We start from the raw sequence: 24,822 nt of genomic DNA on the forward strand, positions 1-24,822 counted from the left end.
TAGAGACAAGATGCTTCATTGAAAAAGACACTTGTATCATTTAATCATCGTGATGCTGATTGGACTTTCATGAAGTGAACAGTTGTCGTGTTAGATCCCAGGGTTACAGGAGTGTTTGAACTTCAGGTAAAGGGTCGGTGTTAAACCTTATAGAAAACTCTCTTCGATTAAGATGGTGATGAGGAGATGCGCTTAACGTCTGCTTCTCTCCGAGCAGCTATCCCACGCCTGCTCATCAAGAACCTAACTGAGTCACCCCCTCTTTGAGTCAGACACAACTCTCAGACACACCCCTTACCCTGAGCTCTTCTTAATCCATTTTCCTGAAAATGGATTAGTGGCCAGGTTTTGCCCCAAGAATCCACTGACTACAGTAACTTCAAAGAACCATCAGTTTGTAGACACACATCAACTTGTCTTTTTACTATTTTGAAATGAACCATAAAACTAATGTCATTGATGTATAATAATGATTAGCCAGGGCTGGGGTTGATTGTATGCCCCGTAGAAGCTTTCCCCTGTCGCAGGGTGTAGCAGAAACACGACTTCATACAAAGTTCTGCAAACCACATCCATGTCTGTTGGTGACCACAGAACCTCCAATAATCTGAACTGTAATCCACAACAGTTTGGTACCAAAGGAATGATTAATCCTCTGATGTGTTGAAGTCTGCTGACATGTTCTGTTTCAAGTGCAAGATGCTCACAAGAAGAGAAAACTCTGAGGAAGAACACAGTGTCTTTACAACCTGTTATTCCAGCTCGCCCTCTTCCACATATAGTACCCACATAAAGTACACACAAACACACACACACACGTTCTGCTGTAGCTGTGTCTTTGTATCATTTCAGATGCTTCAACCAAGGGAACAACACACTAGTGGTCAGAATCATGAACTTTGAATCAATCTGTGTTGTGTTGCTATGACTAGTTGGAAAGTCCCTTCTTAACTGATTTAACGTCTCATTTTATGAAACTTCAGGGTTGAGGCACATAAATGAGTGGGGGGGGTTCTTAAATGAATGATTAACAAATGTATATTTACACATCTTTTCTATTATCTTACCTTATTAAAATAATTTTATTTCTGAAGTCTGAGGTTTTATTTCTCTGGATTCAGCTTCTCCAGTCTGAGAATATTCCGATTTTTCTATTTCTGTTTTATGTCGGTGCTGCATATGTCACCTCAGTCTAAAGGAAATTCTTTTTGGATATTTTTCACTACTTTCTGATGTATAGAGTAAAATATTCATCTTCAGTGGAAAATATTTGTAAATTGCAATCCCTAATTTTCCCAGTAGATCAAAGTGCAAAGTTTCTCAGTTCATAGATCTGTAAAATCTGGGTCTGTAAAATGCTACTTAATAGCAAAAAAAATATGAGTCACCAGAGCCAAAGGTGATGTCTTCAGTCTGTTTATTTGTTCAAAAGATTTATTTCAAAAATACAAAAGAAGAAAACAAAGATAAATACAAATCTCCATGTTTCCGACGCTGGAACCAGTTATTCTGGGATAAATTGATGCTCAGAAATGTCAATTAATTATAAACAGTTTTCTCACATTTGTCTCTTAGGTTCTGTCTTCTCATCGTCTCCCTGCAGCTCCTGAGCAGCAGATGTAAACCTGATTCTCTCCCTCAGCTTCGTGTCCGTCGGAACAGCAGCAGTTTTCTGTCCCACACGGTGCTGCCGAAGCTCTGGATGAGCTCCATGCCGCACTGTCTCTCCAAGTGCTCCCTGACATGTTTCGCTATGTCCCCGTGAATCTTCAGGGTCTTAAAGTTGTCAAAGTCCGAGCGGCCCAGCTTCCTCAGGCGCCGGGCGGCAGAGCGGTAACACTTCCAGGGCTGGGCCTCCAGCAGGAGGTGCTGGCTGATGGAGGCCAAGTGAGAGAGGAGCTGCAGCAGGCCGGAGTCCCCGTGGTTTAGATGGACCCACATGGTGACAGCCAGGCACAGACTCAGGTGGAAGAGGGAGCAGCCGTGTCCACTGAGGTAACCCTGCAGCGTCTCCGTGTCTGTGGTGATGTCCAGAGGGATGAAGGAGACGTTGCTGGGCAGAGGGTTGGCGTCCTGCGCCCGCTGAATCAGAGCCTCGTCCAGGTCGAATCCCAGGAGATGAACTTCTCTCCCCTCAGACTCTTCTCCACACACGGGCAGCTGCACCACATGGTTATAGAAGGCTACGCTCAGGTCCTGTCATTCACACAGGGACAGAGTGGACAGCTGTTAGTGCTAATTTAAAGGAGCAATACAACGATTTGACACATGAACTTGTTTGTATTTATTGTGAAGTGTGCTGCTATTAAAACAGGCGTCAATCTGTAAGGAAAGATTATCTGAGCATTGTGGGAAATGTAGGCTCTAGGGTTTTGGTGTCAGGATGTCTCAGCCTCTGCCTTTTCAAATCTACAGATATACTTCAAATTTATATGATCTCACATTTTATTCTAGATATTAGAGGTACTCCTAAAGTAGACACATGTTAAAGAGGATTACAATGTGAATCACAGGGAAGTTTGAATGAAAAGACAACAATGTGCATACAGAAGGAGAAGTGTTATCTTTTTATTTTATTTTATTAGTGTTGTTGCAAGTTATAACCCCAGTAAACTTAATCTCTCACCCCTGAGTTACAGCCCACGTCCAGCAGCAGTGTTTTCTCCCCGCAGCTGAGACCTAAGTCCCGCAGCAGTGAAGCCGGGATCAGACTCAGTCTGTTCTCCGGAGGATTGAAGGTGTAATAGTTGATGAAGTTTCCATGAGGAGCAGCTCCGGGATCATTTGATTCCTCCACAGACTCGGTCTCTGTCCGACATGTTGCCATTGTAAACATGTGCGTCTCTGAAATGCGTCCGGGTGGAAAACACGGACAGCAGTCGACCTCTGGTGATATAAAAAATAACAGGAAGTTAAACATCGACAAAGTTCATGGAGACACTTTAAGGTTATTTTATATAAATACAAAACAAAACAAAAATCATCAATTAACAATTAAATGCGTAAAAAGATGTAAAAGATAAAATAAAGATAAATAAGTACATAATCATGACTTCATATATTTCTGCCTTTATTAATTGATTCACTAATTTATCCACATATTTCTAAATGTATTAATTTATAATGAATATTATTATAGAATCTATACAGTGTGTGGCGTGAAGACATGACACGTAATATTCTCCGGGTCGGTAGATGGCGCCCTGCAGCTTTACCCGCAGGTTTGTGAGAAGAAGCGAAAAGTCCCCTCTGGGTTTCCGTAGCTTACGAAAGCGAAGGTTAGCTCCAGTGCTAATTCCTCACGCTGACATTGAGAAAAACAGCGACAGCCTGAGTTTGATTTCAGCTTTAGAATAAAAGGTAAGGACGTTAATTCACATGCCTTTGTTCTGGTAGAAGATGTGACAAACACGTGGAGTTGTCGGAAGTCGATAAAACAATGTGAGAAGTGATAAAGCTGAGCGACGGATGCTAACATGTAGAGATACGCGTTTAATGCTAATAACACTTTATTACAAAACTAATGTGCTCAACTACAAATAATATAAAAGTCTCCATCGTTGATTGGCAGACAGGGGATATAATAGGAAGAGGAAGTTAAAGACACACAGGTTTAAAACTAAATGTTAATCACAGTATTTTCATTCACTCACATTTCCCTGTTCACTTGGTCCTGGGAGAGTTGTTGTTGTTTACTGTTATAATCTAACATGTAGAGTTTTGCTTTGTTGCATTGTGTATAAATACTTTACAGATTTCTATCATAATACTATAATACTCTCAATTACACACGATTTACTCCATCACTGTATTTAAGTACTATAAGGTCCAGGATTAATGATATGTATAATTTGTTGGGTAAGTTGTTTAATATAGTATAAGTTGTTTATGATTAATGATATAATGTTCATATATGTAAGTAGTTGGAGGCTGGAGTTGAAGTGGAGCTGACTTTATCATGTGCTTTACTTGTTGGTTAATCTCTAACCATGATATCATGTTTTATACGCTTATTTTGTTCTGTGTGTAAAACAACTATCTGTAAAATCTTAACTATTAGATACACGTAGCGTGTTAAATACTATTTCCCTTAAAAAAAGGACAGATCAGTATGAAATGCAATTACCAAAACAAAAAGTATATAATTTATTATGTGAGTCCAGGATTAGTGATGTGGGCAGAATGCAGTATGGTGTTTTTTATTATAATATTATATCTTAATGTTTATAAGATGGTGGAAAATCAAGTAAAAATAACTCAACATGTATTTTGTTTAATACAACTTAAGACAGTGAACACATTATAAATGGTGCTGCAAAATCCCAGCCAACAATAAATAACTTGGGTAGAGCTGCTTGTGTTTTTGCCGCTGATGCTGCTCTGACATCCTGGTCCTGGTCCCTTCAGGTTCCTCACCATGGTTACTGGGAAGCGTCTGGCTGACTTCGGCTATCGGGCCTTCACTGGCTCCATGCTGCTGCTGACGGCGTACGGAGGATACATGTGTGTCATGCGAGGGTACCGCTACGTGCAGAAGCAAAACCAGCTGAAACTGGCAGCAGAAAACCAGGATCCGGAAATCCTCAAAGACTGATGTCAGACGGACTGATCTCCTCTTTGCACACATGTGGACATTTCCCCCCCTCCATTCCTCCTCTTTTTTTGTCCATCGCTAAAATCACAAAGATGATTATTCTTTTCGGGATGTTTGCCGATTTAAATGTGAGGGTATTGTGTCCTCGCAAGGAAGATATATCGCTCATGAAAATGTCACCAAGAAAATGAACCAACAACATTAACATCCTTGTTATGAGCGTGTCAGAGGTGAAGATGGCTGTAATGGATTGTATTGTATTAAATTAAATGCCTTTAACCACACAGTGTAACAGTGTTTCTAGACAGAACTGCGATAAGAAATTTATCTTTCAACAATGGAATATATTTGGAAAAAACATTTTTACAAGGCACTCGGTGAGAACAGACACTTTGGTCCATACCTGGATTCTTCTACAGGCAGTAACATCAAACAATTCCATAAACATTTGGTCTCAACAGAAGTAAAAAAAAATGTAAAACAGAACAAAACAACAAGTCACAAAGTGGCCAAACATTGTGGTTAAAGGGTAAAAGCACAAAAACCTGCAAAGGGCGGAGACGGCCACAGTTTGACGTTTCAAGTGTGTTGCACTTTTGGTCACATAAAGCAGATATTCTACGTATAACAACTGCTGTGAATTGTTAAATCTGGGAAGAGAAGTGCAAAATCCTTGAAAGGTCAAAGCCACCCCAGCAGGAGTTTTCTGTCCTATGTGTTCCACTGTAAATGAACCCTCAGAAACAAAAGTAATGAAGTTCATCTGACCAATAAAACTGGGCGAGAACCTCGACACCGACCGACATCTGCAGCCAAACACGAAACGAAACAAATCCCGTGGTTTAACAGCTAAATCACTTGCTCCAACAGATTTCCATATCGTTTCACCTCTTGAGTTGTGCTGTTCAAAGACGACGTTACAGCGTCTATCCAGTTCACCAACATGTGAGTCAGCGCACACTCACTGTCGGTGTAATGTGTGGTTGAAGACTGCCTGTGTCTCAAATGTGAGCGTGAAGCTTGCGCGACAGACACAGTCACAAGACAAACTAAGCCCTTGGGAGACGTCGTGAGGGTGTAAACTGCAGGGGGCGCCTGGGTACAGGCTCCATGTCACCAGCTGTTGTGGTTCTGTGCCTGAGCTTTGGAGGCAGCATAGTGGCCGTTAGTGCCGTTCTCTCCCTTGGGAGAATGAGCAGAAGTCTTGAGGCCCTCTGTGGGCGTGTCGGCGTCTTCTTCTGAGCTGCTCTCAATGTCACTGCGGACGTCGTTACACACCTGGCAGACAGGGAATATAATGAGGAAGAGGAAGTTAAAGCCACAGAGGTTTAAGGCAAAATCTTAATCACAGCTATAAATGACTAATAGGAGACATTTCAAAGTGGCACTTTATCATTCTGCCATAAAACGCTGTCACTTTCCACACTGTTGTTATACGACATGAAAGTCAAGTTCATATTTTTCACGGTCAGGTTAATATAATACCATATGTTAGGGAGTTTCTTGTGTACTTTGACCTCCATCTCTCACACTAAGAAGAATCTCTTCAGCACCAGTATGAAGAGGGAACTATTTAATGAACAAATCAAGATGGGAACATTTAAAACAGATTCAGAATTTCATGAGGAAAAACTGTCTGAAACTGGACAAGTGGTTGGTTTGCTCTTGTGTTTGTTTTCCCATTTTACTCTTTAGTTTGAGATTATTGTCGGAGAAATTTGGATAAAACCCCCAAACAAATAATCTAAAACACAAAGTTATGTTTATTTCTCATGCATCTTTCTGTGAAATGCTACAATCATTTAAAGCCTTTAAAACCTATTCTAATAAAATATGAAATTCATGGACAATTACTCCGACTGAAATATCAGAAAGATGTGAAATCAATGATTAGGTGTTATAAGCTAAAAATAAAAAGGTTGGAAGTCAAATGTGCCTTTATAGAAAATGTGGTTTTGTGCATCTTGATCCTGAAACTTTCAATTTAGCGTGTTACTGTTGCCCTGTTTGAAATTAGTTTCTTTCTTTCTTTTTCATCTATCTTTTTAAAGAACTCTTACACAAGTCTTTCTAGTTTAAATTACTAGTGTTCGTCATAACCACAGGGTGGTGGTGTAGGAACATTTCAACACACTCCTGCCTAATGAGAAACAGTTGGACATACTTGACATTCATGACACTGTTATTGCTTTACTCATTTTCATCTCTCCTCCTACTTGCTCTCCATGTGAGAGTGGGGTTGAACCCAAGTGTCAATCTACTGTAACAGCAGCTACGCTAAATCCTTCTGGCAATGGAGAGCAGAGATGAAGTTAAGACGTGTAAGAAGGAAATCACAACAGAGCGGGGGTGAACAGAAACTTACAGCCAAAGAAACAGAGAAGGTAAAAGTTGTCAAGCGGACAGAGCGAACGGAGAGAAGCGAGAGCGAAGTGCAGGATTTGGCTCATTGGACAAAGATAGAAAGAAAGACAGGATCTCCCTCTCTCATTCCAGAGGGAGAGGAAACAAACAGCGTCTGTAGAGAGATGAGACAGAGTCAGGGACAGACTGGGAGAAAGTGTCGTGACGGCAACTTCATCACCAAAACCAGCTGTGATGTTATCCTGTATGTGTCAATAAACAGGTTCTGATCACAACCAGATGCCTGGATGAGACTGACTCAACTGTGTCGCTGCTCTCTTTGCTATTAACACAATAAATACTGTGAAAATCCTTGTTATGACCCTGGAGTAAATGTTTTGGTGGGAATGAGTTTGTCTATTTTAAACTATTATGTAAGTAAATATGAATGAAAATTAAACCTCATGAAATTACACAGTACAGAACTGTGTAATTTCAGCAGTTCACACACAGATACTTGTAAAGACAGAGGACAACCACAACTCACTGAAGTGAGACTAGCAGGTGCTTGTACCAGAAAAACAAAGACACGCCAGATCATTACTTGCATGTTGTAATAGTGGGAAAACAATAACTCCTGCAGGAAATGTTGAATATGTCAGATGTCAAACAACTCGGCAGGTTTTATGATTAATTAAGGAACCACACATTTGGTCTGTAAAATGTCAGGATGTGTTGTGAAGTCTCAGGTTTCTGAGAGCAGAAGGTGAAAACTTTAACTGTGACGACAAAGAGCAGCAAATCTTCAAATACCTTTCTTTTTTATTTGAGAATCAAACCCCCAAATAGTTGGTGATTCATGAGGGACCCACCTTTCCTCGCAGCATGGCTTTCACAGCTATACGGGATATGAGGTAGGACCAGATGATGTGCAGCACCTGTAGCACGAGCAGTAAGATGTTGAAGACCCACCAGGACGGGAACGGCCCGACTATGTCCCAGCTCTCAAACATAGTGGAGTTAAGGACCCTGGGAAAGAAAGAGACAAACAGATGTGGGACGTTTGAGTGAAGGCACATTCGATGGGCTTTCAGAAAGTGGATGGAACATTTACTAATAGTCTCAAATCCGAGCAGCGAACAAGACGTCCAGCTTAATCATTTCATTAACCACTCGTCTGATGAGGCCCATTGTAACAGCACAGATTGTAATTCCCGTTTGGAAGCCGAGGAGGTGAGTGACAGATCCACTGTGACATTATGTGGTTGGTGAGGTCACGTCCCTTAAATCCAGCTGAGTGACAGGTGGTTGTCAACAGACATTGCCTCCCCCCTGCGAAGGTATGGATTTCAGTGCAGGTAGCTGCAGCGACAACACTAGCTTCATCCCTCGCCCACACCAAGACACTGAATATAGCAGCTCGGGTTACTTTTGGTAATGATAGGCTCCCTATTGTCCGTCTCTGGAGGTCGTGCTTCAACATCCAAACATCCAACATTCAAAGTTGAGGCTTCTGTCGAGCCTCAACTTTACCGAAGATCTGTGCAATGACGAATCTGTTTGTCGGGCACGGTGGCATCAGATCATAGTTATCTCTGAACATCAGACCATGATACTTTTCATTCTTCAATCTTCCATAACTCACCTGGAATAGACTGTAATAGACTCACCACTCATATTAATTAGAGTTTAGGGGTATGGCCTGAAATGAATGTTCATTTAAATCATTATTATATATTTTATACATCAATAATCAAAGCCCAGTATGATTAGGATATTTAGGGCCCGAGCACCTCCGGTGGGAGGCCCTATTGTATTTCGAAGGATTTGTATTTCCCTTTTGGGGCTTTTTCAGGGCCTAGACATGCTCAAATTGTTACCAAAGTTTGCAGGGAATTCAAAACCCCAAAAAGTAATTGTATTCTGGAGTAATTTGAAATGGGCGTGGAAAAATGGCTCAACAGCGCCATCTAAGGAAAAGCCCCTCAGTTAGCTTTCACCGATCTTCACAAAAATCGTAGCCCATGACAAGACAAACAAAAAAGGTCAGAGGTGCTATGGGAAAAAAGCAAAGTGTGTTCATGGGTCTATCTCCCTCAAACTACATTTGTGTAGCAACAGCCCCCCCACCCCTGCAGACATTCATATGGTTTTAAGGAATGGGCGTGGCAAAATAACTGACTAGCGCCCCCTAAAGGGCAGCCCCGGCACCACGAGTTGCGGAAATGTACAAAAAACCATTAGGGACATGTGTCTTCTCATAACAAACAAATAAGTCTCTTGGATAGATATGCTAGACCAAACAGGAAGCCCGCCATTTTGACTTTAGTGGCCATTTTGGCCATTTTTCACATTTTTACTTTGATGTACTTGTCCCAGGGCTTTCATCAGATCAACTTCATATTGAGATGAGTGTCATTTAAACAAGATGGAGATAAAAACTAACTCAAAGATCGATTTTTCGTCACACAGTGTGACCGTGGCTGGGCATCAAAGTTTGATTACACGCCATCAAAACATGAGGTTCTGTATCTCTGACATATTTGTTCCAATCGAGTTCCAAACTAGACATGTAAGACAAGAGTCCCGGCCTGATGACATCTACACAGAAATCTTGACTTAAAATCACAGCGCCACCTGCTGGCTACAGGAAGTGACATGTTTTTACTTTGATGAACTGCTCCTGGCTGTTTTACAATATACAGCTCAAAAGAGCTCAGTCAAGTCATTGGATCATGGTCAGAATTGTGACATTTCCTCAAACCGTGTAAACATTGAGGTGCGGCGAAGGTTCATCCTTCGCCAAAGGAGACGATGTTGTCATAACTCCAGTGTGCATTGTCCTATCACCGCCAAACTGATGTCTCATGATCAGAGACCAAGCCTGAACAGCTCTATGTGTCAATATTTCCTCAGTGTCATAGCGCCACCTACTGATTCGCCATGAAACAGGAAGTACTTTGTAAATCCACTCTGCATTATCCAACCGGCTCCGAACTACTGACCTATGATCACAATCCTGACCTGAACACATCCATATATTAATATTAGTTCAGGGTCATAGCGCCACCTACGTTATGTTTCCTTACGTTACTTTAGTTACTTTTCGTTACTTTTCGTTACTTTTAGTTACTTTTCGTTACTTTTCGTTACTTTTCGTTACTTTTCGTTACTTTGTAACTTTTCGTTACTTTTCATTACTTTGTTACTTTTCGTTACTTTCGTACTTTTCGTTACTTTGTTACTTTTCGTTACTTTTCGTTACTTTCGTACTTTTAGTTACTTTTCGTTACTTTCTGTACTTTTAGTTACTTTCGTACTTTTAGTTACTTTTTAGTTACTTTCGTACTGTTAGTTACTTTTTAGTTACTTTTGTACTTTTAGTTACTTTTGTACTTTTAGTTACTTTTTAGTTACTTTTGTACTTTTTAGTTACTTTTGTACTTTTAGTTACTTTTTAGTTACTTTTGTACTTTTAGTTACTTTTGTACTTTTTGTTACTTTTTAGTTACTATTTAGTTACTTTTGTACTTTTAGTTACTTTTTAGTTACTTTTGTACTTTTAGTTACTATTTAGTTACTTTTGTACTTTTAGTTACTTTTTAGTTACTTTCGTACTTTTAGTTACTTTTGTACTTTTAGTTACTTTTTAGTTACTTTTGTACTTTTAGTTACTTTTTAGTTACTTTCGTACTTTTAGTTACTTTTTAGTTACTTTTGTACTTTTAGTTACTTTTTAGTTACTTTCGTACTTTACGTTACGGATTTTCGTCTGTTTGTTTGGACGGACGGATTTTATTTAATCTTTTAAATTTCAATTTTATTTATTTTTTTTTTTTTAATTTCGTCCGTTTGTCTGTCCGTATTTATTTTTTTTTTTGGACGGACAGACGGACGCTCCATATATTAATATTAGTGCAGGGTCATAGCGGAAGTGAAGCGTTTGTCCTTGCGCAAAACGCATGCAACACGGAGACGTGCGCTTGGTCATTGATCGCTCTCTCCACTAACCGCAACAGGCTTCAAAATGCGTGTGCTCGGGCCCGTTAGTGCTACAACGTAGCCCTAGTTTTCTATTGAAACCTTAAAGACACGTGACAGAGAAACATTTTCTAACCGGAGCTCAGAGCTAAAATATTAGATTCAAGATTCAAATATTTATTTGCCACATACTTCAAATATATTCTGTGAAATATGTACAGTGGTGTACTCTAGAGGGGGAACCACAGGCTAATGTGTACAAATATAAAATAAGGAAAGGAGGAAAAGATGAGTAAAAGATAAGGATGAAAAAGGAGAAGCTGTGTAAAGAATAACATTAAAAAAAATAAAATATATGTCAACAATTTTAAAGTGCATAAGAATGACATTAGAGTAATGTAAATTGTAGGCATCATATTTGTTGGCAGGCTATATAATTAAAAAAAAAGTCTACCCTCTCAAAGGCAAACATTCATTTTGCTGATTAAACATTTCCTTAAAATATATTATTTATTTCGTTGCCAGGAAAAGACACCATGAAAATATTTGTAGTGATATCAAACTGCATGGCAGAGTATTTAAATTATTCATGCTGAGGTTGCAGGTGTCACAGAGAACTCACCATATTGGATATATAACAAGTCGTGTGAGGAAGAAAACCACACTGAACACAATGAAGAGGAAGTCACACAGGCGCTGGTATTTGGCGTAGTTGGCCAGCTTGGCTGCCTGTTGGAAAAGAAAACAGCAGAAATTAGTTCATATTATGATAAGTCTTGTGAATTGAAGATTTTCTATTCTTTCTTATCTGAAAGTTTTTGTGGAGTCGTACCCTTTGTCCATTTGAATTTTAGCCAAGTGAAAGTGACTGGAAATAACAATCATTTTTCATATCTATTGTTTCTGAAAAGCAACTGATGTGAAGCCATAATGCCTGACTCTATATTTTAAATCTATCCTTTTTACCTTTCATTTACAGTGTGAGTTTATGTTATAAAGGTAAAAATGGTAATAAAACATCAAACATCTAAAATATAATGGATTAGAAGGCTATGATCCAAAGAAAAGATCAGAAGTTAAATGAAGTAAACTACTAAAAAATTTAAAAACACCAATTTGGTGCATTTAATAAAAGTTCTGACCTCCAGCAGGAAGTCAGAGGCATCATGGACGCACATCACCAGGCTCCCAACTCGCGCCATGTTGTTGACGTAGGAAAAGCTGATCAGGCCGACTGTCGCCAGGTGATGGATGAACATGATCACGAAGTCCTGAAATCATAAAGAGGTTACACACGGTTAGCATCTAGAGGAGAAACATCTAAACAACTATTGGAAGAATTAACAGATATTGACGTCCCCCTCAGGATCAATCGCTCTGGTGATTCCTGGCTTATGAATGGTTTATGAGCCGATGCCGATCAAACAGCGGAGCACTCACGAGGAAGTCATTCCAGCCAAGGACCATCACGCTGTAGAATGATTCTCCTTTGTGCTGCGAGACGGGCATTAAGTATTTATGATGTTTGTTTCAATTGAGTTATCTGACGCTGTGTAAGAGCTCTAGTCTGCACCACAGCATTTAATACTTTATAATACATGAAATCAAATGGACACTGGTCCTTATAAGGAATATGATCTACGATCAGTTATGTGGGTTCAGTGTTTATGAGCTAAAGACAGCAACACAGAAAAATATGAACGTTTCCTGTTAGCATCATCACGTCATTCCCTCTATCAGCCAAACACATCACATCAGTATTAAGGTCAACTGTCAACAGATGGGAGATCAAACTCAGACTTCATTATAAAACCACAAAGATGTTACAACTGCTACATGTACAGTACAACACCTGAAGCCTTTAGAGACATGTGAGAGGACAGATCACATTGTGTAGCTGCGTGAACTCAACTCCTGATGAACACTGAAACAGAGCTCGACTCTTTTAGAGCAAACACAGAGGAAATGATCTCAAATGAAATCTGACCCAGCGGCAGCACTTGTTTCATGCAACAGATTAACAGTGAGGAACGACTGAAGACAAACAAAGAGGCAGAGACACAAGAGCAGAGACACATGTGTGCATCTGTATCACGGCAAATTTCCCCTGTAGTCGTATCGTCTTGTCTTCGGATTCTTTATAAAAGCATCTTTCACTTGAATTCTCTGTTGATCTCTTAAATTTTAAAATCACTATTGTAGCCTGAATACTGGCTGTTTTGCTTGTTTGAAAATCCCCATTAATGTGCATATATACACAGACAACCTATGGATGAATATTCACAAAGCAACTGAGTGGAGCTTCCACAGCTTTTAGCCTCATTAACACAAACATCTACAGAAACAATCAGATGAGTTTAACCAGCCTCATCTCACCATGAGATCATGAAATTAAAACCCTGAATTAAAACTAAATCCAGGCGTCAATTTCAAACAAGGATCATTGGATGACTTCCTCAGTCTCGCATTCCAGACAAACTCCGGCTCTAATACGCTGGCACTGTGTGGAATTTCTGTCATTCTAATAGAGTTAGGCCTGCTCCATCCGGCAATCACATGACTGCAGGCGCCCTCGTGCTGAAAATACAAGGCCTTCACTCAGCGAGCAGCATCAGCTCGGCCCACGTGACCCTCCGAAATGAACACAACAAAGTCAGGGTCGGTCTTAATTCGCTGTGTTAACGTGCATACATCAGAAAAACCTGCAACCTGCATCAGGCATGCACACACAGACAGACAGGCATTCTCTGCCACTGCCAAATGAGGAACAATAGACGTATTAACAAAAAAGTGTAACAGGGAGTGGCAGCTGCGGAGGATCCAGTGTGGTGTAGTCTCACAGAGCCAGAGTCGTTTCTCTCACCTTCCTTTTTATGTCGGAGAACTGCGAGAACATGAGTGACCAGTAGAAGGCCAATTCAATCACATAGTAGTGGTAAAGACCCGGGGTCATGACCTGGAGACACAGAGAGGAGAGGAGAGGCGGGTTTAAGGAGTCGCATTAAAGAACAATCTTATTCTTTCAAATGAAACAACACTGGATTTTCCACAGGGGTGATAGTGAAAGGACGTCAGGTGACCACCACTGAGCAGCACTGTTGCAAATCAACACACACATCACCGGTCCAATGAATCACCGGGTTTCTTTGGCGATAAGTCGTGAGAAGCTGTGTTTTTCAGTCAACTGTGTCAAGCCTGACAATGTGATGGGCTCTGTCGACACAGTCATTCCTTTCCAACAACACGGCAGATAAAGCTTGTTGTAGTGCGTCAGGGTGTGAAACTCTGTCCGCCAGAATGAGTGTTAGACAGATAACACGTCTTTGTGAAGCATTTTTAATCCGCCTGCTGTAATCTGGACAAATCTGAATGTGAACCTGCAGCTTGAGACGTTAACTGATGGAAATTTGATCGGGGGGGTGTGTATGAGACTGAAGTCGTAATGACGAGTGAGAGATTACAGCATTTATTAAATAGTTTTGAAGGTTTGTTATGGATAAAGTATTTAATCGTAGCATATTTAACTTTGTCTTGTGATTAGATATAAGCACAATTACATTATTTTATTAGGATTTGTACAATTTTGTCTTTACTTGACACAGGACACAGAGGAGTTTGATATACCTTAAACTTTAAAAGAAAATGTGATCAAGATACTGAGCAGGACAATTTACTGTTACTCAGATTCTCTCTGACTGTTATTGACACTGTTTTCAAATTCACCTTCAACTTTATTTTAAATTCCAAATAAATCTCCAGGTGAAAGAAATAAAATTAAAATCATAAATCAGTTGTGCTCATTGATGTTTTTTTAAAACAGCTCGACGTGGTCTGATACAACCAGAGATGTGAGAGGGAAACAGAACCAGGTGTAAACAACATCATTATCTCCTAGTTTATATCATCACATCTCTAAAACCCAAGGGACGGTACGATGGTTGAATGCATGTAATTCGGCAGTAGCACTAGCAAAGGTAATAGTATCTTAGCAACATGGTTTCTAAGCAGCACCTGAGTATCTGTATGAGTAGTTGTTGAAATATATAGAGAGAGAAAAGTAGGGCTGTTCTTTTAAACTGAATATAGTGTACAACTGTTCAGTTCTTGAGATTGTTGCTTTAACTTTAATTTCTGAGGCTTAAATTGAATTGGACTGCCTTACAGATTATATAGAGAGTAGAACTGCATCATACCTGATAGGGGTAACCGTACCAGCAATGTCGTGTATCCCACATCCAAGGGGACTGAAAACAAACATTATTTTAGTAAACCACTGATAACGCTATAACGTATTGGAAATATACCCAGCCTTTAAATTGTGAACAAATGAAGAAACATCTGAGACTCTGCTCACCTGCAACAAAAACCGGAAGCCATAGATAAATATGCACAGATAAAATGTTAACCTCCACCTAGAAAAACAAGAGAGGAGATTATGATCCAAGAAATACGATTGATTTTAGAGAGAAATTAAACATTTAACATCCATTCGCCCCAACATTAACGTGAAAAAACATAACAGAACCCATACTAAGAAAAAAGTGATTGGAAGTATGTTTCAAATTTAAATCCAAATTATTGAAAGAAGAAGCCTTAAAGGAACAGACAACATTTTTTTTTAAACTCAGTGCTGTCCCCACAAAGATACTTCATCCATACACAAACACAACCACTGGTTTCTTTGCTCAAGCCTGCAGATCAGGTCAAAGGTGAACACAGCAGACGTTAACCTACATGCTCTCGCAGAACTTAGTGTGCGTGCTGGGTTTGTCTTGGTTCCTGCGGTGTCTGAACCAACGCTGGACCTTTCGCACATCCCAGTCCAGCTGTTTGGAGAGGCCGTCCAGATGTCTGGAGTCTGGACTCTGTGCAGAGGGACAAGAAACAGCAAACAACTTCAGTTTGTGTTACTGAACCCAACAGGGGAGAAATAAAGCCCCGTACGATGTCAGGATGGGAATGTTTGCGTTTCGTTAACATGGGAATCTGTCTCATCTCCTAATCTCAACTATTATTCATACTCCAGCACCTAAATGCTTCTTTTAAACAGAAAATATAAGAAAGAGACACAGTCAAAAATAAAATCCAACCTTTGTGATGGATGTATAAACTTTCTCCAGCACTGCATTGGGCTGAGCTCTTCTTGCAACTCCTGGTTGAAGGTGGAGACTCTGGGCACAGGTACTGGCGATAAATCTGTAACAGAGGTCAGCGTGTGAGATGTGATGTTAAAACTTGAACAGGGTTCCTTCACACATTCACGATTCAAGGAAAAATACATGAATATATCTTAAAACGAAAGCGTTTTGATAATACATGTCAAACAGTAGTGATATAGAGTTGGTTACGGAGCATTACAATGGACTGAAGCCAAATAAAGTCATACTACTACTTCTACTACTACTACAGTGATATCACATCAGCTGTCAGAGAACAACCCGGACAAAAAGTTGGATTGATCAGTTTGAGTTGATCACACTAAGCTACAGGTTCACGTCTGGTTCAGTCATTTTCAAACCACATTTATAAACTGTGTTAATCCCTCATCTTCCTCTGGCTGTGCCAATAGTCTGCGTGCCGCTGCATGTCACATGTTTTCAGAGGAGACAAGACCGCGTGGTTGATGTGTTGCATTAGCCCGGCAAGCTAATGACCATCAGAGGATGAAACACAGGAAACACATGCTGAGGAGGAGATTCTGAAAAATCCCCCCAGTGATTCTGCGATGCCTCTTTCATGATGGGAACCCTGCGACCTTGGGTGACCCTCGCCTGTGTGTGTTTGTTCTGCATTATGACTGAGGTCAACTTAAATGTTGATCTGATTAATGTAATAAATTATCCAAATACTAAACATGCACAGAGAACGGCTTATTAGCTATTATGGGCCACTTGTGCTTTCTGCTATGATATAACCACGTGGGCTTGTTATGTGTATTATGACCATAAATAATTATTTGTGAGAAAGGTTTCTTGCATGTCCAAATAAGGCATCAATCCTTTTCTTTAAAGAAGAAGTAGCTCAGATATAAAGTTGGACAAGTGTTAATTGGCAAATTCATTAACCTGTGACTCGCCCTCAGTCTGGTGAAAGACGAGGGTGGAGGCAGAGTTCTTGTTATTCACAACGTTACACAGCAGCGATGTTGATACACTGATTATCAACAACATAAAGTGTAATAACACAAGAGTAATCAGCAGAAACATACTCGTGCCTTTTGACAAACACATCTCACAACTACCCATGTACCTAAATAAATATCCACTCCTGTGCCAACTCCAGCCAAAAGAAACTGTGAGGACTACCCCTTTAAATACTGTTCCATTGTTGAGCAGAACAAAAAGATTCAATAAATCATTTACAAAGCTGTGTGCACTGCTGCCGCAAAAAAAAAAAAATACACCGAAATTCCTGAAGACAATTCATTCCTGTGAAATTTTTAAAGTAGAGCAAGAGAAATATAGTGACTTTCAGACGTGGTAATGAAATAAAGCTCATTTGGACAAAGCAGGGTCTGAATCCACAAGGTCAATCTCTAAGTTCTGCAGCTCAGGGTTTAGTGTGTTGTTGAATTAGAGCCAGTTATTCATGCTTCTACTGAACACAAGGTCAAAAACATCAAATCGATCGTTTCATGCTGTTATCTTAAGTATTCGGTTAGAATAAGCAGCAATCACTTGGTCTGTTTGTAAAGACGTCCCTTGTGATGATACAACTTCACAAGACAACATGGTGAGTTGCAGTTTGGTGTGAACTGTCGGTCCATAAAACTTCAACAGGAATGCAAAGTTCAGTAAGTTCATGCCTCCGGCTAAAAAGTGGACTGAAGAGGAAACTTTGTGACAGTGACTGACGAGAGGAACTCTACGCCCCTCTAGAATTTTAAATGTGACAGTAGCTTTCAGACTATAGAGTGAGAGAATAATCTGTCCACAGCTTACAACAAAAACATGTTGAATATACAGTAAAAGCTACAGTTTGCAATCTGGTATAAACCGTGCATTTGTTGGTTTGTCAGAAGTATTGTGCAAGAACTGCAAAGCAGATTCCCACAAAATTTGGTGGGAGGATGGGACATCGTACAAGAAAGAACTCTTTAAAAATGTTTGTGTGGATCCAGGATTTATTTTAGGATGTTCTTCCCCACGGAATAACACATTCTGCAAAACCAGAGAGAGAGAAAAAAAGGGGGGTTTCTAGTGATCTCATCTTTACGGTGGTGTTTTTGCTGTTTTTAACACATGTTTCAGTTTTATCCTGATAAAAGCAAAAGTCTCATTGATGCAGTAATACTTGGGATGTAGCCTGATAAAATGGATGCGTTTAAAACATGAAGATCTCACCCAGTGCTCCTTCACAGCCTGATATAATCAGGTTCTTCAGGTATCGGTTTAGCAGTCGTGAATCCATAATAAAATCTCCCTGATCATAAAACCTCTATTGTCTTCTGCCGTGTACAAGGAGAGGTTTCCTGGCGGAGGGAATCTGACACTCATCACAAAATAGCCTGAGCCATTGTATTCCGTGGGACAGAGAAAAAAAACAAGGCCTTTTGTCTGACGTAAAAAAAACACTCACCACTCGTTTCTTTATTGTCTCCCTGCAGGAACCTGATTTACCTCTCAGCGCTGTCTACTTCTTGATCTTCAGTGGGATTTAGTTTGAAGCAGGGACAGGTACGTAGATCACAGTCGCTCCTGGGTTGTATAAACTTTACAAAGTCTACACTGTGCAGGTGTATTTATTATACACACATTCAATTTAAAGAAAAAGAAAGAGCCAGATTCTATCTTACACACTGATTATATACCCAAAATCTGGTTCTTTAAATATTTTCTTAAAGAGGACGTCTTACTTCCCCACATTACAATGACCTTTGTGAAGCAGTTTCACTTCACGTATTGAACAATTGTGAAGTCACTGAAAGTAAATTGGCCCAAAACTTTGGCAGGTTGGGAGTGAGCACGTGAAAATCATAAAGTGTATTCTGCAGAGACAAGAGACTGGATATGTGACGTGATGATGTTCAACAATCAACATCACAACCCACCTCTCATTAGAGCATAAAACCATTTTTAACGAGCACAGTCGACAGGCAGAGATCAGTGTCTGGACCTTTGAGCGCTTAAAAGCTCAAGTGCAGCACAGTGATATAAATATGATTCAGCCGATAAGTCGGATTCACCATGTGGTAATTATTACCTTCATTCGCTCTCTAACAATCTCTCTATTAAACTGTTACTCAATCAAAGGGGTGAGATAAAAGATGAGCTGATGCAGCACAGAGATATGCAACAGTCTCCATTATCTTGTAAGCACAGGCCTTCAGGATTTATGACACACAGGAGAGCGAAACGACAGAAACAACTCACACAAGCCCGAGCCTGAAGTGATTATCGTCGGTCTGCAGCAACAGGAGGGGGAAAAAGGCGAGAGACGCCAGCTAATCTATTTTTGTCAAACGTCAAAACATCCCTGTTCCTCCTCACAACCGGACCACTCGGACGTAAACAAGGCCTGGTAACAAGGCAGAGTGTGGTCCTGACTGCAGGCTGGACACAACCTTGACACGGGGGGGAAACCTCCCAGTGCCAGGGCCCTGTCTGAGGAACAGGCTCAGCTCTATTCATAGACACTTTCACTGTGGTTTCCATTTGAATTGGTCAGTTCCAGTTTGTGTCTAAAACAGCTTTGCCGGTTAAGTGGGAGAAATAATAAGAAGGATGTTAAACGTACCATAAAAGATTTTGTTTACAGTCTCTTCCTTTGCTTCCTCGGGGGTTGAGACAGAATTACTTTTTTGTTGTTTAAGAGGAATCAGTATTAACAACAACTTACAAAGCAAATCTGTCTGCTCCTAATGCCAAACACAGCCAGGTTTAGTTAGACTTAACACAGTTTAACTCATGACAAGGCTTACGAGGGCCTGAACACACAGAACAGCCCGGCTGCAAAGACAGAGCCAACAGCAGAGGCATGATTTCAATCAAACAAGAAGAAACTGGTCTAGAAAGAGGGGGGGGGGGGGGGGGGGGGGGGCACAGGCCGGTGAAGGACTTTGAAAAGCTACTCGAAGAAAAAAGTTCCCATGTGCCTGTGACGATTCTTCCCCTATTGACAGATCATCTCATCTTTGGGGCAAGTTATCACACATAGAACATTGTGTAAAACCAGTATGACGAAGACGAGCTATGTGAACGTGTCCTGTGCCTTCCAAAGAACACAATTTTTGCTCAATACTGAAATGTTGCAGTTGAGTCATTTAAAATTAGTCTGAAATATAAAGCCGAAAAAAATCCTGCCTTTCAGCATATGTTTTCTGAGGCTCCGATATGAAAACTTGGTTTAATTGAATAAACAAAGAAAACTTAAATCTTAAATCAGCTCAGTTTTAGAAAACTGTGTTAGTCATGGATTAATTCAAAAACTGAGGCAATGAAGTGTGAATTCACACTTGTGATTGGCTTCTACTACAGCAGCATGGGATTGTAGTATTTAGAGCCAAGTTAAAATAAATACAACTGGTGGCCATAATATAAACACATAGAAATGTTACATCATCCAGGGGAGTCCCGAGTTTCTATTTTAAGTAACATTGAGGAAAATGTTTAAAGGAAAAAAAGAAAAACAGGAAAATTAAATTGGAAAAAAAACACATTGGGCTCAGAAATCTCTGCTAGTTAGCAAAGAATCAAAAATAAAATATTTTTTAAACCTATAAAGAATTATGTCATTGATTAAAACCAGTTTGTGGTCGGACGTGTCTGAGAGAACAAGCCCTTATCCAAACTCATCAATGTGTGACTGTGTGACGCTGTTACTATGCATAAACACAGTGTGTGTGTGTGTGTGTGTGTGTGTGTGTGTGTGTGTGTGTGTGTGTGTGTGTGTGTGTGTGTGTGTGTGTGTGTGTGTGTGGTGTGTGTGTGTGTGTGGTGTGTGTGTGTGTGTGTGTGTGTGTGTGTGTGTGTGTGTGTGTGTGTGTTACAGAGAGAGGAGGTGGAACTCAAGCTGTGGTGTGATGTTTTACTCTGATAAATAAATGAATGAGCCAGGCGGCCGCTCAGAGTGTCGAGCGGTGACAGCGGCCCCCGGGTCAGACACCTCAGCAGCTCACCTCAGACACCTCCAATATCTGATCGCTCCTTATCTACAGACACTTGACCACGTCCAAACCAAACACACAACTACTGATGCCGGCCATGCAGGTGCCATGTCTGCTAAGAGTGACAACACTACCTGGATCATTCAGATTTACGGCAATATTTAAAGGAGATATATTACAATTGTTCCGTTTTTCCTCTCGTGTGTTCTAGGTTTTTTTGAAACTCCTGAAACTTTGAAACGATACTTCCTCATCCTTGTGATGTCATGTGGCATTAAAAAGCCCCAACTTGCACAATACACATTGATTAGCTAACCTGATACCCCCCCCCCCTAACAAAGCCAAGTAAAGCGAGAGCGGAACACTAATTTTCCTACACACACCGGAAGCCATTGACCAATCACAACAGAGTGGGTCAGCTGGCCAATCAGAGCAGACTGGGATTTATCGGGAGGGGGGCCTTAAAGAGATAGGAGCTAAAACCAAGTGTTTCAGACAGAGACTGTCCCTCATATTCTCTATGGCTGCAACAATGAACAATAACAGATACAAGTGATGTGTTTTCTGAACTTTAGAGCATGTAAACCTTTTCAAATATGAACAGAAATTAAAAGGATGAATCTGATTAAGAGCACATGTCTCCTTTAAAAACAGCTACGTTGCCTGTGTGTTTCGATGTGTCAAGTTTTGAGGTGTACTCCCTGTACTTGTCTCGTTGATGTCTGACAATTACAGCAAGCAGTTTACGTAAAAGGTTATTATGATGTGACCCTTGATGTTGACTAACGATAGAAATGGGCGACATTACACAATACTGTATATTTGCAGTATTTGAAGCATCTATCATGTGCTTGTATACAATAACAGACCTGGTGAAGTCAGCACTAGATGGAGAAAAGCTTTAAATACTATTTCAAAATGGCTGCATCAATATGCATCAAGTTTACATTTCTTTCAATCAGTTGAAAGAACTTTTACAATGAATACAATGCACAATATGTCCAGTGACATGTGATTAAAGTCCTGGGAGATCATGAGAAGCCAGATCATTATAAAGCTCCACTTTATCTTATCTTATATCACTGCTGATATATTCAAGTGCGGTATCACACTTTCTCTATATCCTGAAGCCCTACATATGACCTCAGACTAGCTTCAACACTGTGCATACAAAGACACTATAGCTATTGTTTGATAAAGCAAAGTAAGAATGGAAATGTTATGTGATAAATGGAATAAAAAAGTTCATAATGGGTGTTTTTAGCACCACTCCCCTGTCGTGCTTTTATTCTGCAGCTTGGTGCAAAATGCAAACTTCCATTACAAGTTTGTCAGGTTTTTAGAGTGGAAACTTAAGCATTGTAGAAAGGAAACTCTACACATCTACAGCTGATCAAACACTTGAGACTTCAAATAAAGTTTGATGTTGAACCCAGGTGCACGAAGCAAAGTTTCAGCTGATGAGTGAGTGACTGTGGTTTTCCTGATGCAACCGTCTCTGTCAGTAGATGGAGAGTGAGTGAAGATCTAAAAGTAACATGTTCTGCAGCTCAAACGAGAAAACTGCTGTCAGAGCCTTTTCTTTAAATGTCTGGTGTTGCTTTTTTTTGTTGCTATTATAAGATCAGAGATCTTTGGAAGAATCATGATTTATTGATGGGATGGCTGCAACCCTAACCCCCCCACCCCCCCACCCATCCCTGTCAATGACCCTGAAGTTTCCTTACATGGAATTCCACTGCTTCTTCTTTCAATACTAGAGGAGTGAGGGGCCTTATCTTTATTTGAGGAACAGGGTCAGGTTAATGGTAAGATTTCAAAAAAGACTTCACCACAACTCAGCTTTACTTTAAACAATGATGACGTCACTACTGCCAGTGTGTGTGTGTGTGTGTGTGTGTGTGTGTGTGTGTGTGTGTGTGTGTGTGTGTGTGTGTGTGTGTGTGTGTGTGTGTGTGTGTGTGTGTGCGTGCGTGTGTGTGCGTGTTGTCCAGTTATTACTCATGTTGTGGGGTTTGTCGTTCTTTTGGGGAAGCCATGGAGACAACTCTATCTTGTGTGTGTGTGTGTGTGTGTGTGTGTGTGTGTGTGTGTGTGTGTGTGTGCGTGCGTTGTCCAATATCACGTCATCACGTTATTACCTGAGTAGAACACAGCTCAACTTTTGCACAGGACTGGATGAACCCAGATCATAAAAGTAGGAGGAGCAGTCTGCACACACACACACAGGCATCAGATGTCACTTGATCAATCTGATTATCGGTTATCGATTACTCATGAATATGCGACAGGAGTTTGGGGAATGGCTGCATTTGAAGTCCGTGTGTTTTTAAAGTAGTTTCTTGCACGTGTTTATCTTGAAGAAGGGAAATCAGATGACAGTTTAAACAGTAGTGTTGTGTTGCAGCTACAGTGATGACATGTTGGTGCTGGTCCTCCCTCATCAGGCGGGAACCATCACAGGAAAACTCCGGTAAAACACCAACCTCTCGAAGAAGATCCTGACGGAGAAGATCCCCAGAGCCAGCGGCAAGGCGGCAAACAAGTGTCCGGCTTTGGGGTACTCCACCCCGGGCGCCGGGTCCGCCAGGTCCGCCCAGGTTACGTTGTGTGGAAGCCAAAACCTCTCGTTCCAGAACCAGGCGGAGAGAGCAGCCATGTTGGTGGAAGCTCGTCTCCCCCCGGAGGTCAAAGGGAATTAGTTTCCTCCTCCACAGAAAAGCTGAGAAACTTCTGCCCCTGCGACACTTGTGATGACTGACCAGCTCCTTCTTCTTCTCCTCCTCCCTCCTCCTCCTCCCTCCTCCTCCTCTTCCACAGCTTCACCAGCAGCTCCACTTCCGCCTCACTTTTCAAAATAAGACTCCTAACGGTCTTCAAGAGGGAAAACTCTCAGCTCCTGAATGACATCAACAAATAATCACTGGTTTGTTTGGTTGGGATTTGGATGATATTGTTTTTGTCACATATTCCCAAAGCAAAGACTGGACCACCAACCAGGCAAAACAGGAAACTGCTTCCCACACACAGCCCAAACAGATTTGACCCCAACTGAACTCTGTCATCCGGCCGACCTACCTCCTGTTTGCCAGATCTGGGCCACAAGTCAACCAGAGCACTACCGCATTCCAGCCATTTACCACAAGGGCTGCTTTAGGTTCACAGTTTCCACATTTGTTTTGGGATGTCTGGGCCACTTAAGGCTCACGTCCATTTTTTTTCAGGCAACAAGGCGGCCAGAAGGGTTGCATCATCAATTAAAGTGACCCACGTCCCTGTGGTATCTGGGTTCCCACGCCACCACATGAGCCCAGTGGAGGTTTGCTGTGGGGGTTTTATTGCAACAGGTTGCTCAGAGAGGAATGTGCTGCAGCCAATCCCACATAGCAAATAGTTTTGGCCCAGATTGGCCCATAATGTCTCACATACAGCATGGGATGATGCCACTTGGGCGATCAGCTCCTCTTTGACAGATCTGGGCCACGAGTTAGCCATAGCAACACAGCATGTCTCAACCAAAGGTGCCAAAGCTGGCCCATATTTGTTTTGTGCTATTTGGGGCATCTTCACCACATGGACCGCTTTAGATTCACATCCAGATTACACCTTGTCTAGAGAACTGCATGTTTGACAAAAAGCCCTCCGTTTGATGAGGAACATCTGGGCGACAAGAAGCCCAGAGGTGCTGCATCACTGCCTAAAGTGGGCCACATTCAGATGCTATGTGGGACGGGCGGGGCCGGAGGGGCACTGGAAGTATCCCTGTCCTGTCAGTTGTCTTAATAACTCACTTACTAAC

At 41.0% G+C, this 24,822-nt stretch overlaps 3 protein-coding genes across 4 annotated transcripts; 1 reads left to right on the forward strand and 2 right to left on the reverse strand.

Moving 5' to 3' along the window:
• Window positions 1-1,439: 1,439 nt before the first annotated feature.
• LOC117761337 (pre-miRNA 5'-monophosphate methyltransferase) lies at window positions 1,440-3,234 on the reverse strand. 2 transcript variants are annotated; one of them, XM_034585141.1, is made up of 3 exons: window positions 3,216-3,234; window positions 2,627-2,884; window positions 1,440-2,196 (listed from the first exon to the last, which is right to left on the reverse strand). In XM_034585141.1, exons 2-3 carry the CDS (start codon window positions 2,834-2,836, stop codon window positions 1,639-1,641), a joined length of 768 nt encoding a protein of 255 aa, XP_034441032.1. In that variant the 5' UTR covers window positions 2,837-2,884; window positions 3,216-3,234; the 3' UTR covers window positions 1,440-1,638. The 2 variants fall into 2 exon arrangements, with proteins under 2 accessions (XP_034441032.1, XP_034441031.1); XM_034585140.1 differs by lacking the exon at window positions 3,216-3,234 and having other exon boundaries at window positions 2,627-2,948.
• On the forward strand, window positions 3,225-4,911 carry LOC117761338 (cytochrome c oxidase assembly protein COX14 homolog). Its single transcript, XM_034585142.1, has 2 exons — window positions 3,225-3,360; window positions 4,408-4,911. The coding sequence occupies exon 2, from the start codon at window positions 4,418-4,420 to the stop codon at window positions 4,592-4,594; it is 177 nt and encodes a 58-aa protein (XP_034441033.1). The 5' UTR covers window positions 3,225-3,360; window positions 4,408-4,417; the 3' UTR covers window positions 4,595-4,911.
• A 10-nt stretch (window positions 4,912-4,921) lies between these two features.
• Window positions 4,922-23,809, reverse strand: cers5 (ceramide synthase 5). The gene is made up of 10 exons (XM_034585139.1): window positions 23,510-23,809; window positions 16,009-16,114; window positions 15,653-15,783; window positions 15,273-15,330; window positions 15,112-15,162; window positions 13,782-13,874; window positions 12,061-12,189; window positions 11,541-11,647; window positions 7,810-7,966; window positions 4,922-5,872 (listed from the first exon to the last, which is right to left on the reverse strand). The coding sequence occupies exons 1-10, from the start codon at window positions 23,680-23,682 to the stop codon at window positions 5,708-5,710; spliced, it is 1,170 nt and encodes a 389-aa protein (XP_034441030.1). The 5' UTR covers window positions 23,683-23,809; the 3' UTR covers window positions 4,922-5,707.
• Between the last annotated feature and the right edge of the window lie 1,013 nt (window positions 23,810-24,822).

Source organism: Hippoglossus hippoglossus, chromosome 5, assembly GCF_009819705.1.
Source record: "Hippoglossus hippoglossus isolate fHipHip1 chromosome 5, fHipHip1.pri, whole genome shotgun sequence".
NCBI classification, from domain to species: Eukaryota; Metazoa; Chordata; class Actinopteri; order Pleuronectiformes; family Pleuronectidae; genus Hippoglossus; species Hippoglossus hippoglossus.

Coding starts and splice junctions, on each gene's coding strand:
- LOC117761337 (XM_034585140.1), bottom strand. CDS start 2,920: ATGTTTAACTTCCTGTTATTTTTTATATCACCAGAGGTCGACTGCTGT. Junction 2,197..2,626: donor ACGTGGGCTGTAACTCAGGG/GTGAGAGATTAA, acceptor TGTGAATGACAG/GACCTGAGCGTAGCCTTCTA.
- LOC117761338 (XM_034585142.1), top strand. CDS start 4,418: ATGGTTACTGGGAAGCGTCTGGCTGACTTCGGCTATCGGGCCTTCACT.
- cers5 (XM_034585139.1), bottom strand. CDS start 23,682: ATGGCTGCTCTCTCCGCCTGGTTCTGGAACGAGAGGTTTTGGCTTCCA. Junction 15,784..16,008: donor TTTATACATCCATCACAAAG/GTTGGATTTTAT, acceptor CCCTCTGCACAG/AGTCCAGACTCCAGACATCT. Junction 12,190..13,781: donor TCTCCGACATAAAAAGGAAG/GTGAGAGAAACG, acceptor TTATGATTTCAG/GACTTCGTGATCATGTTCAT.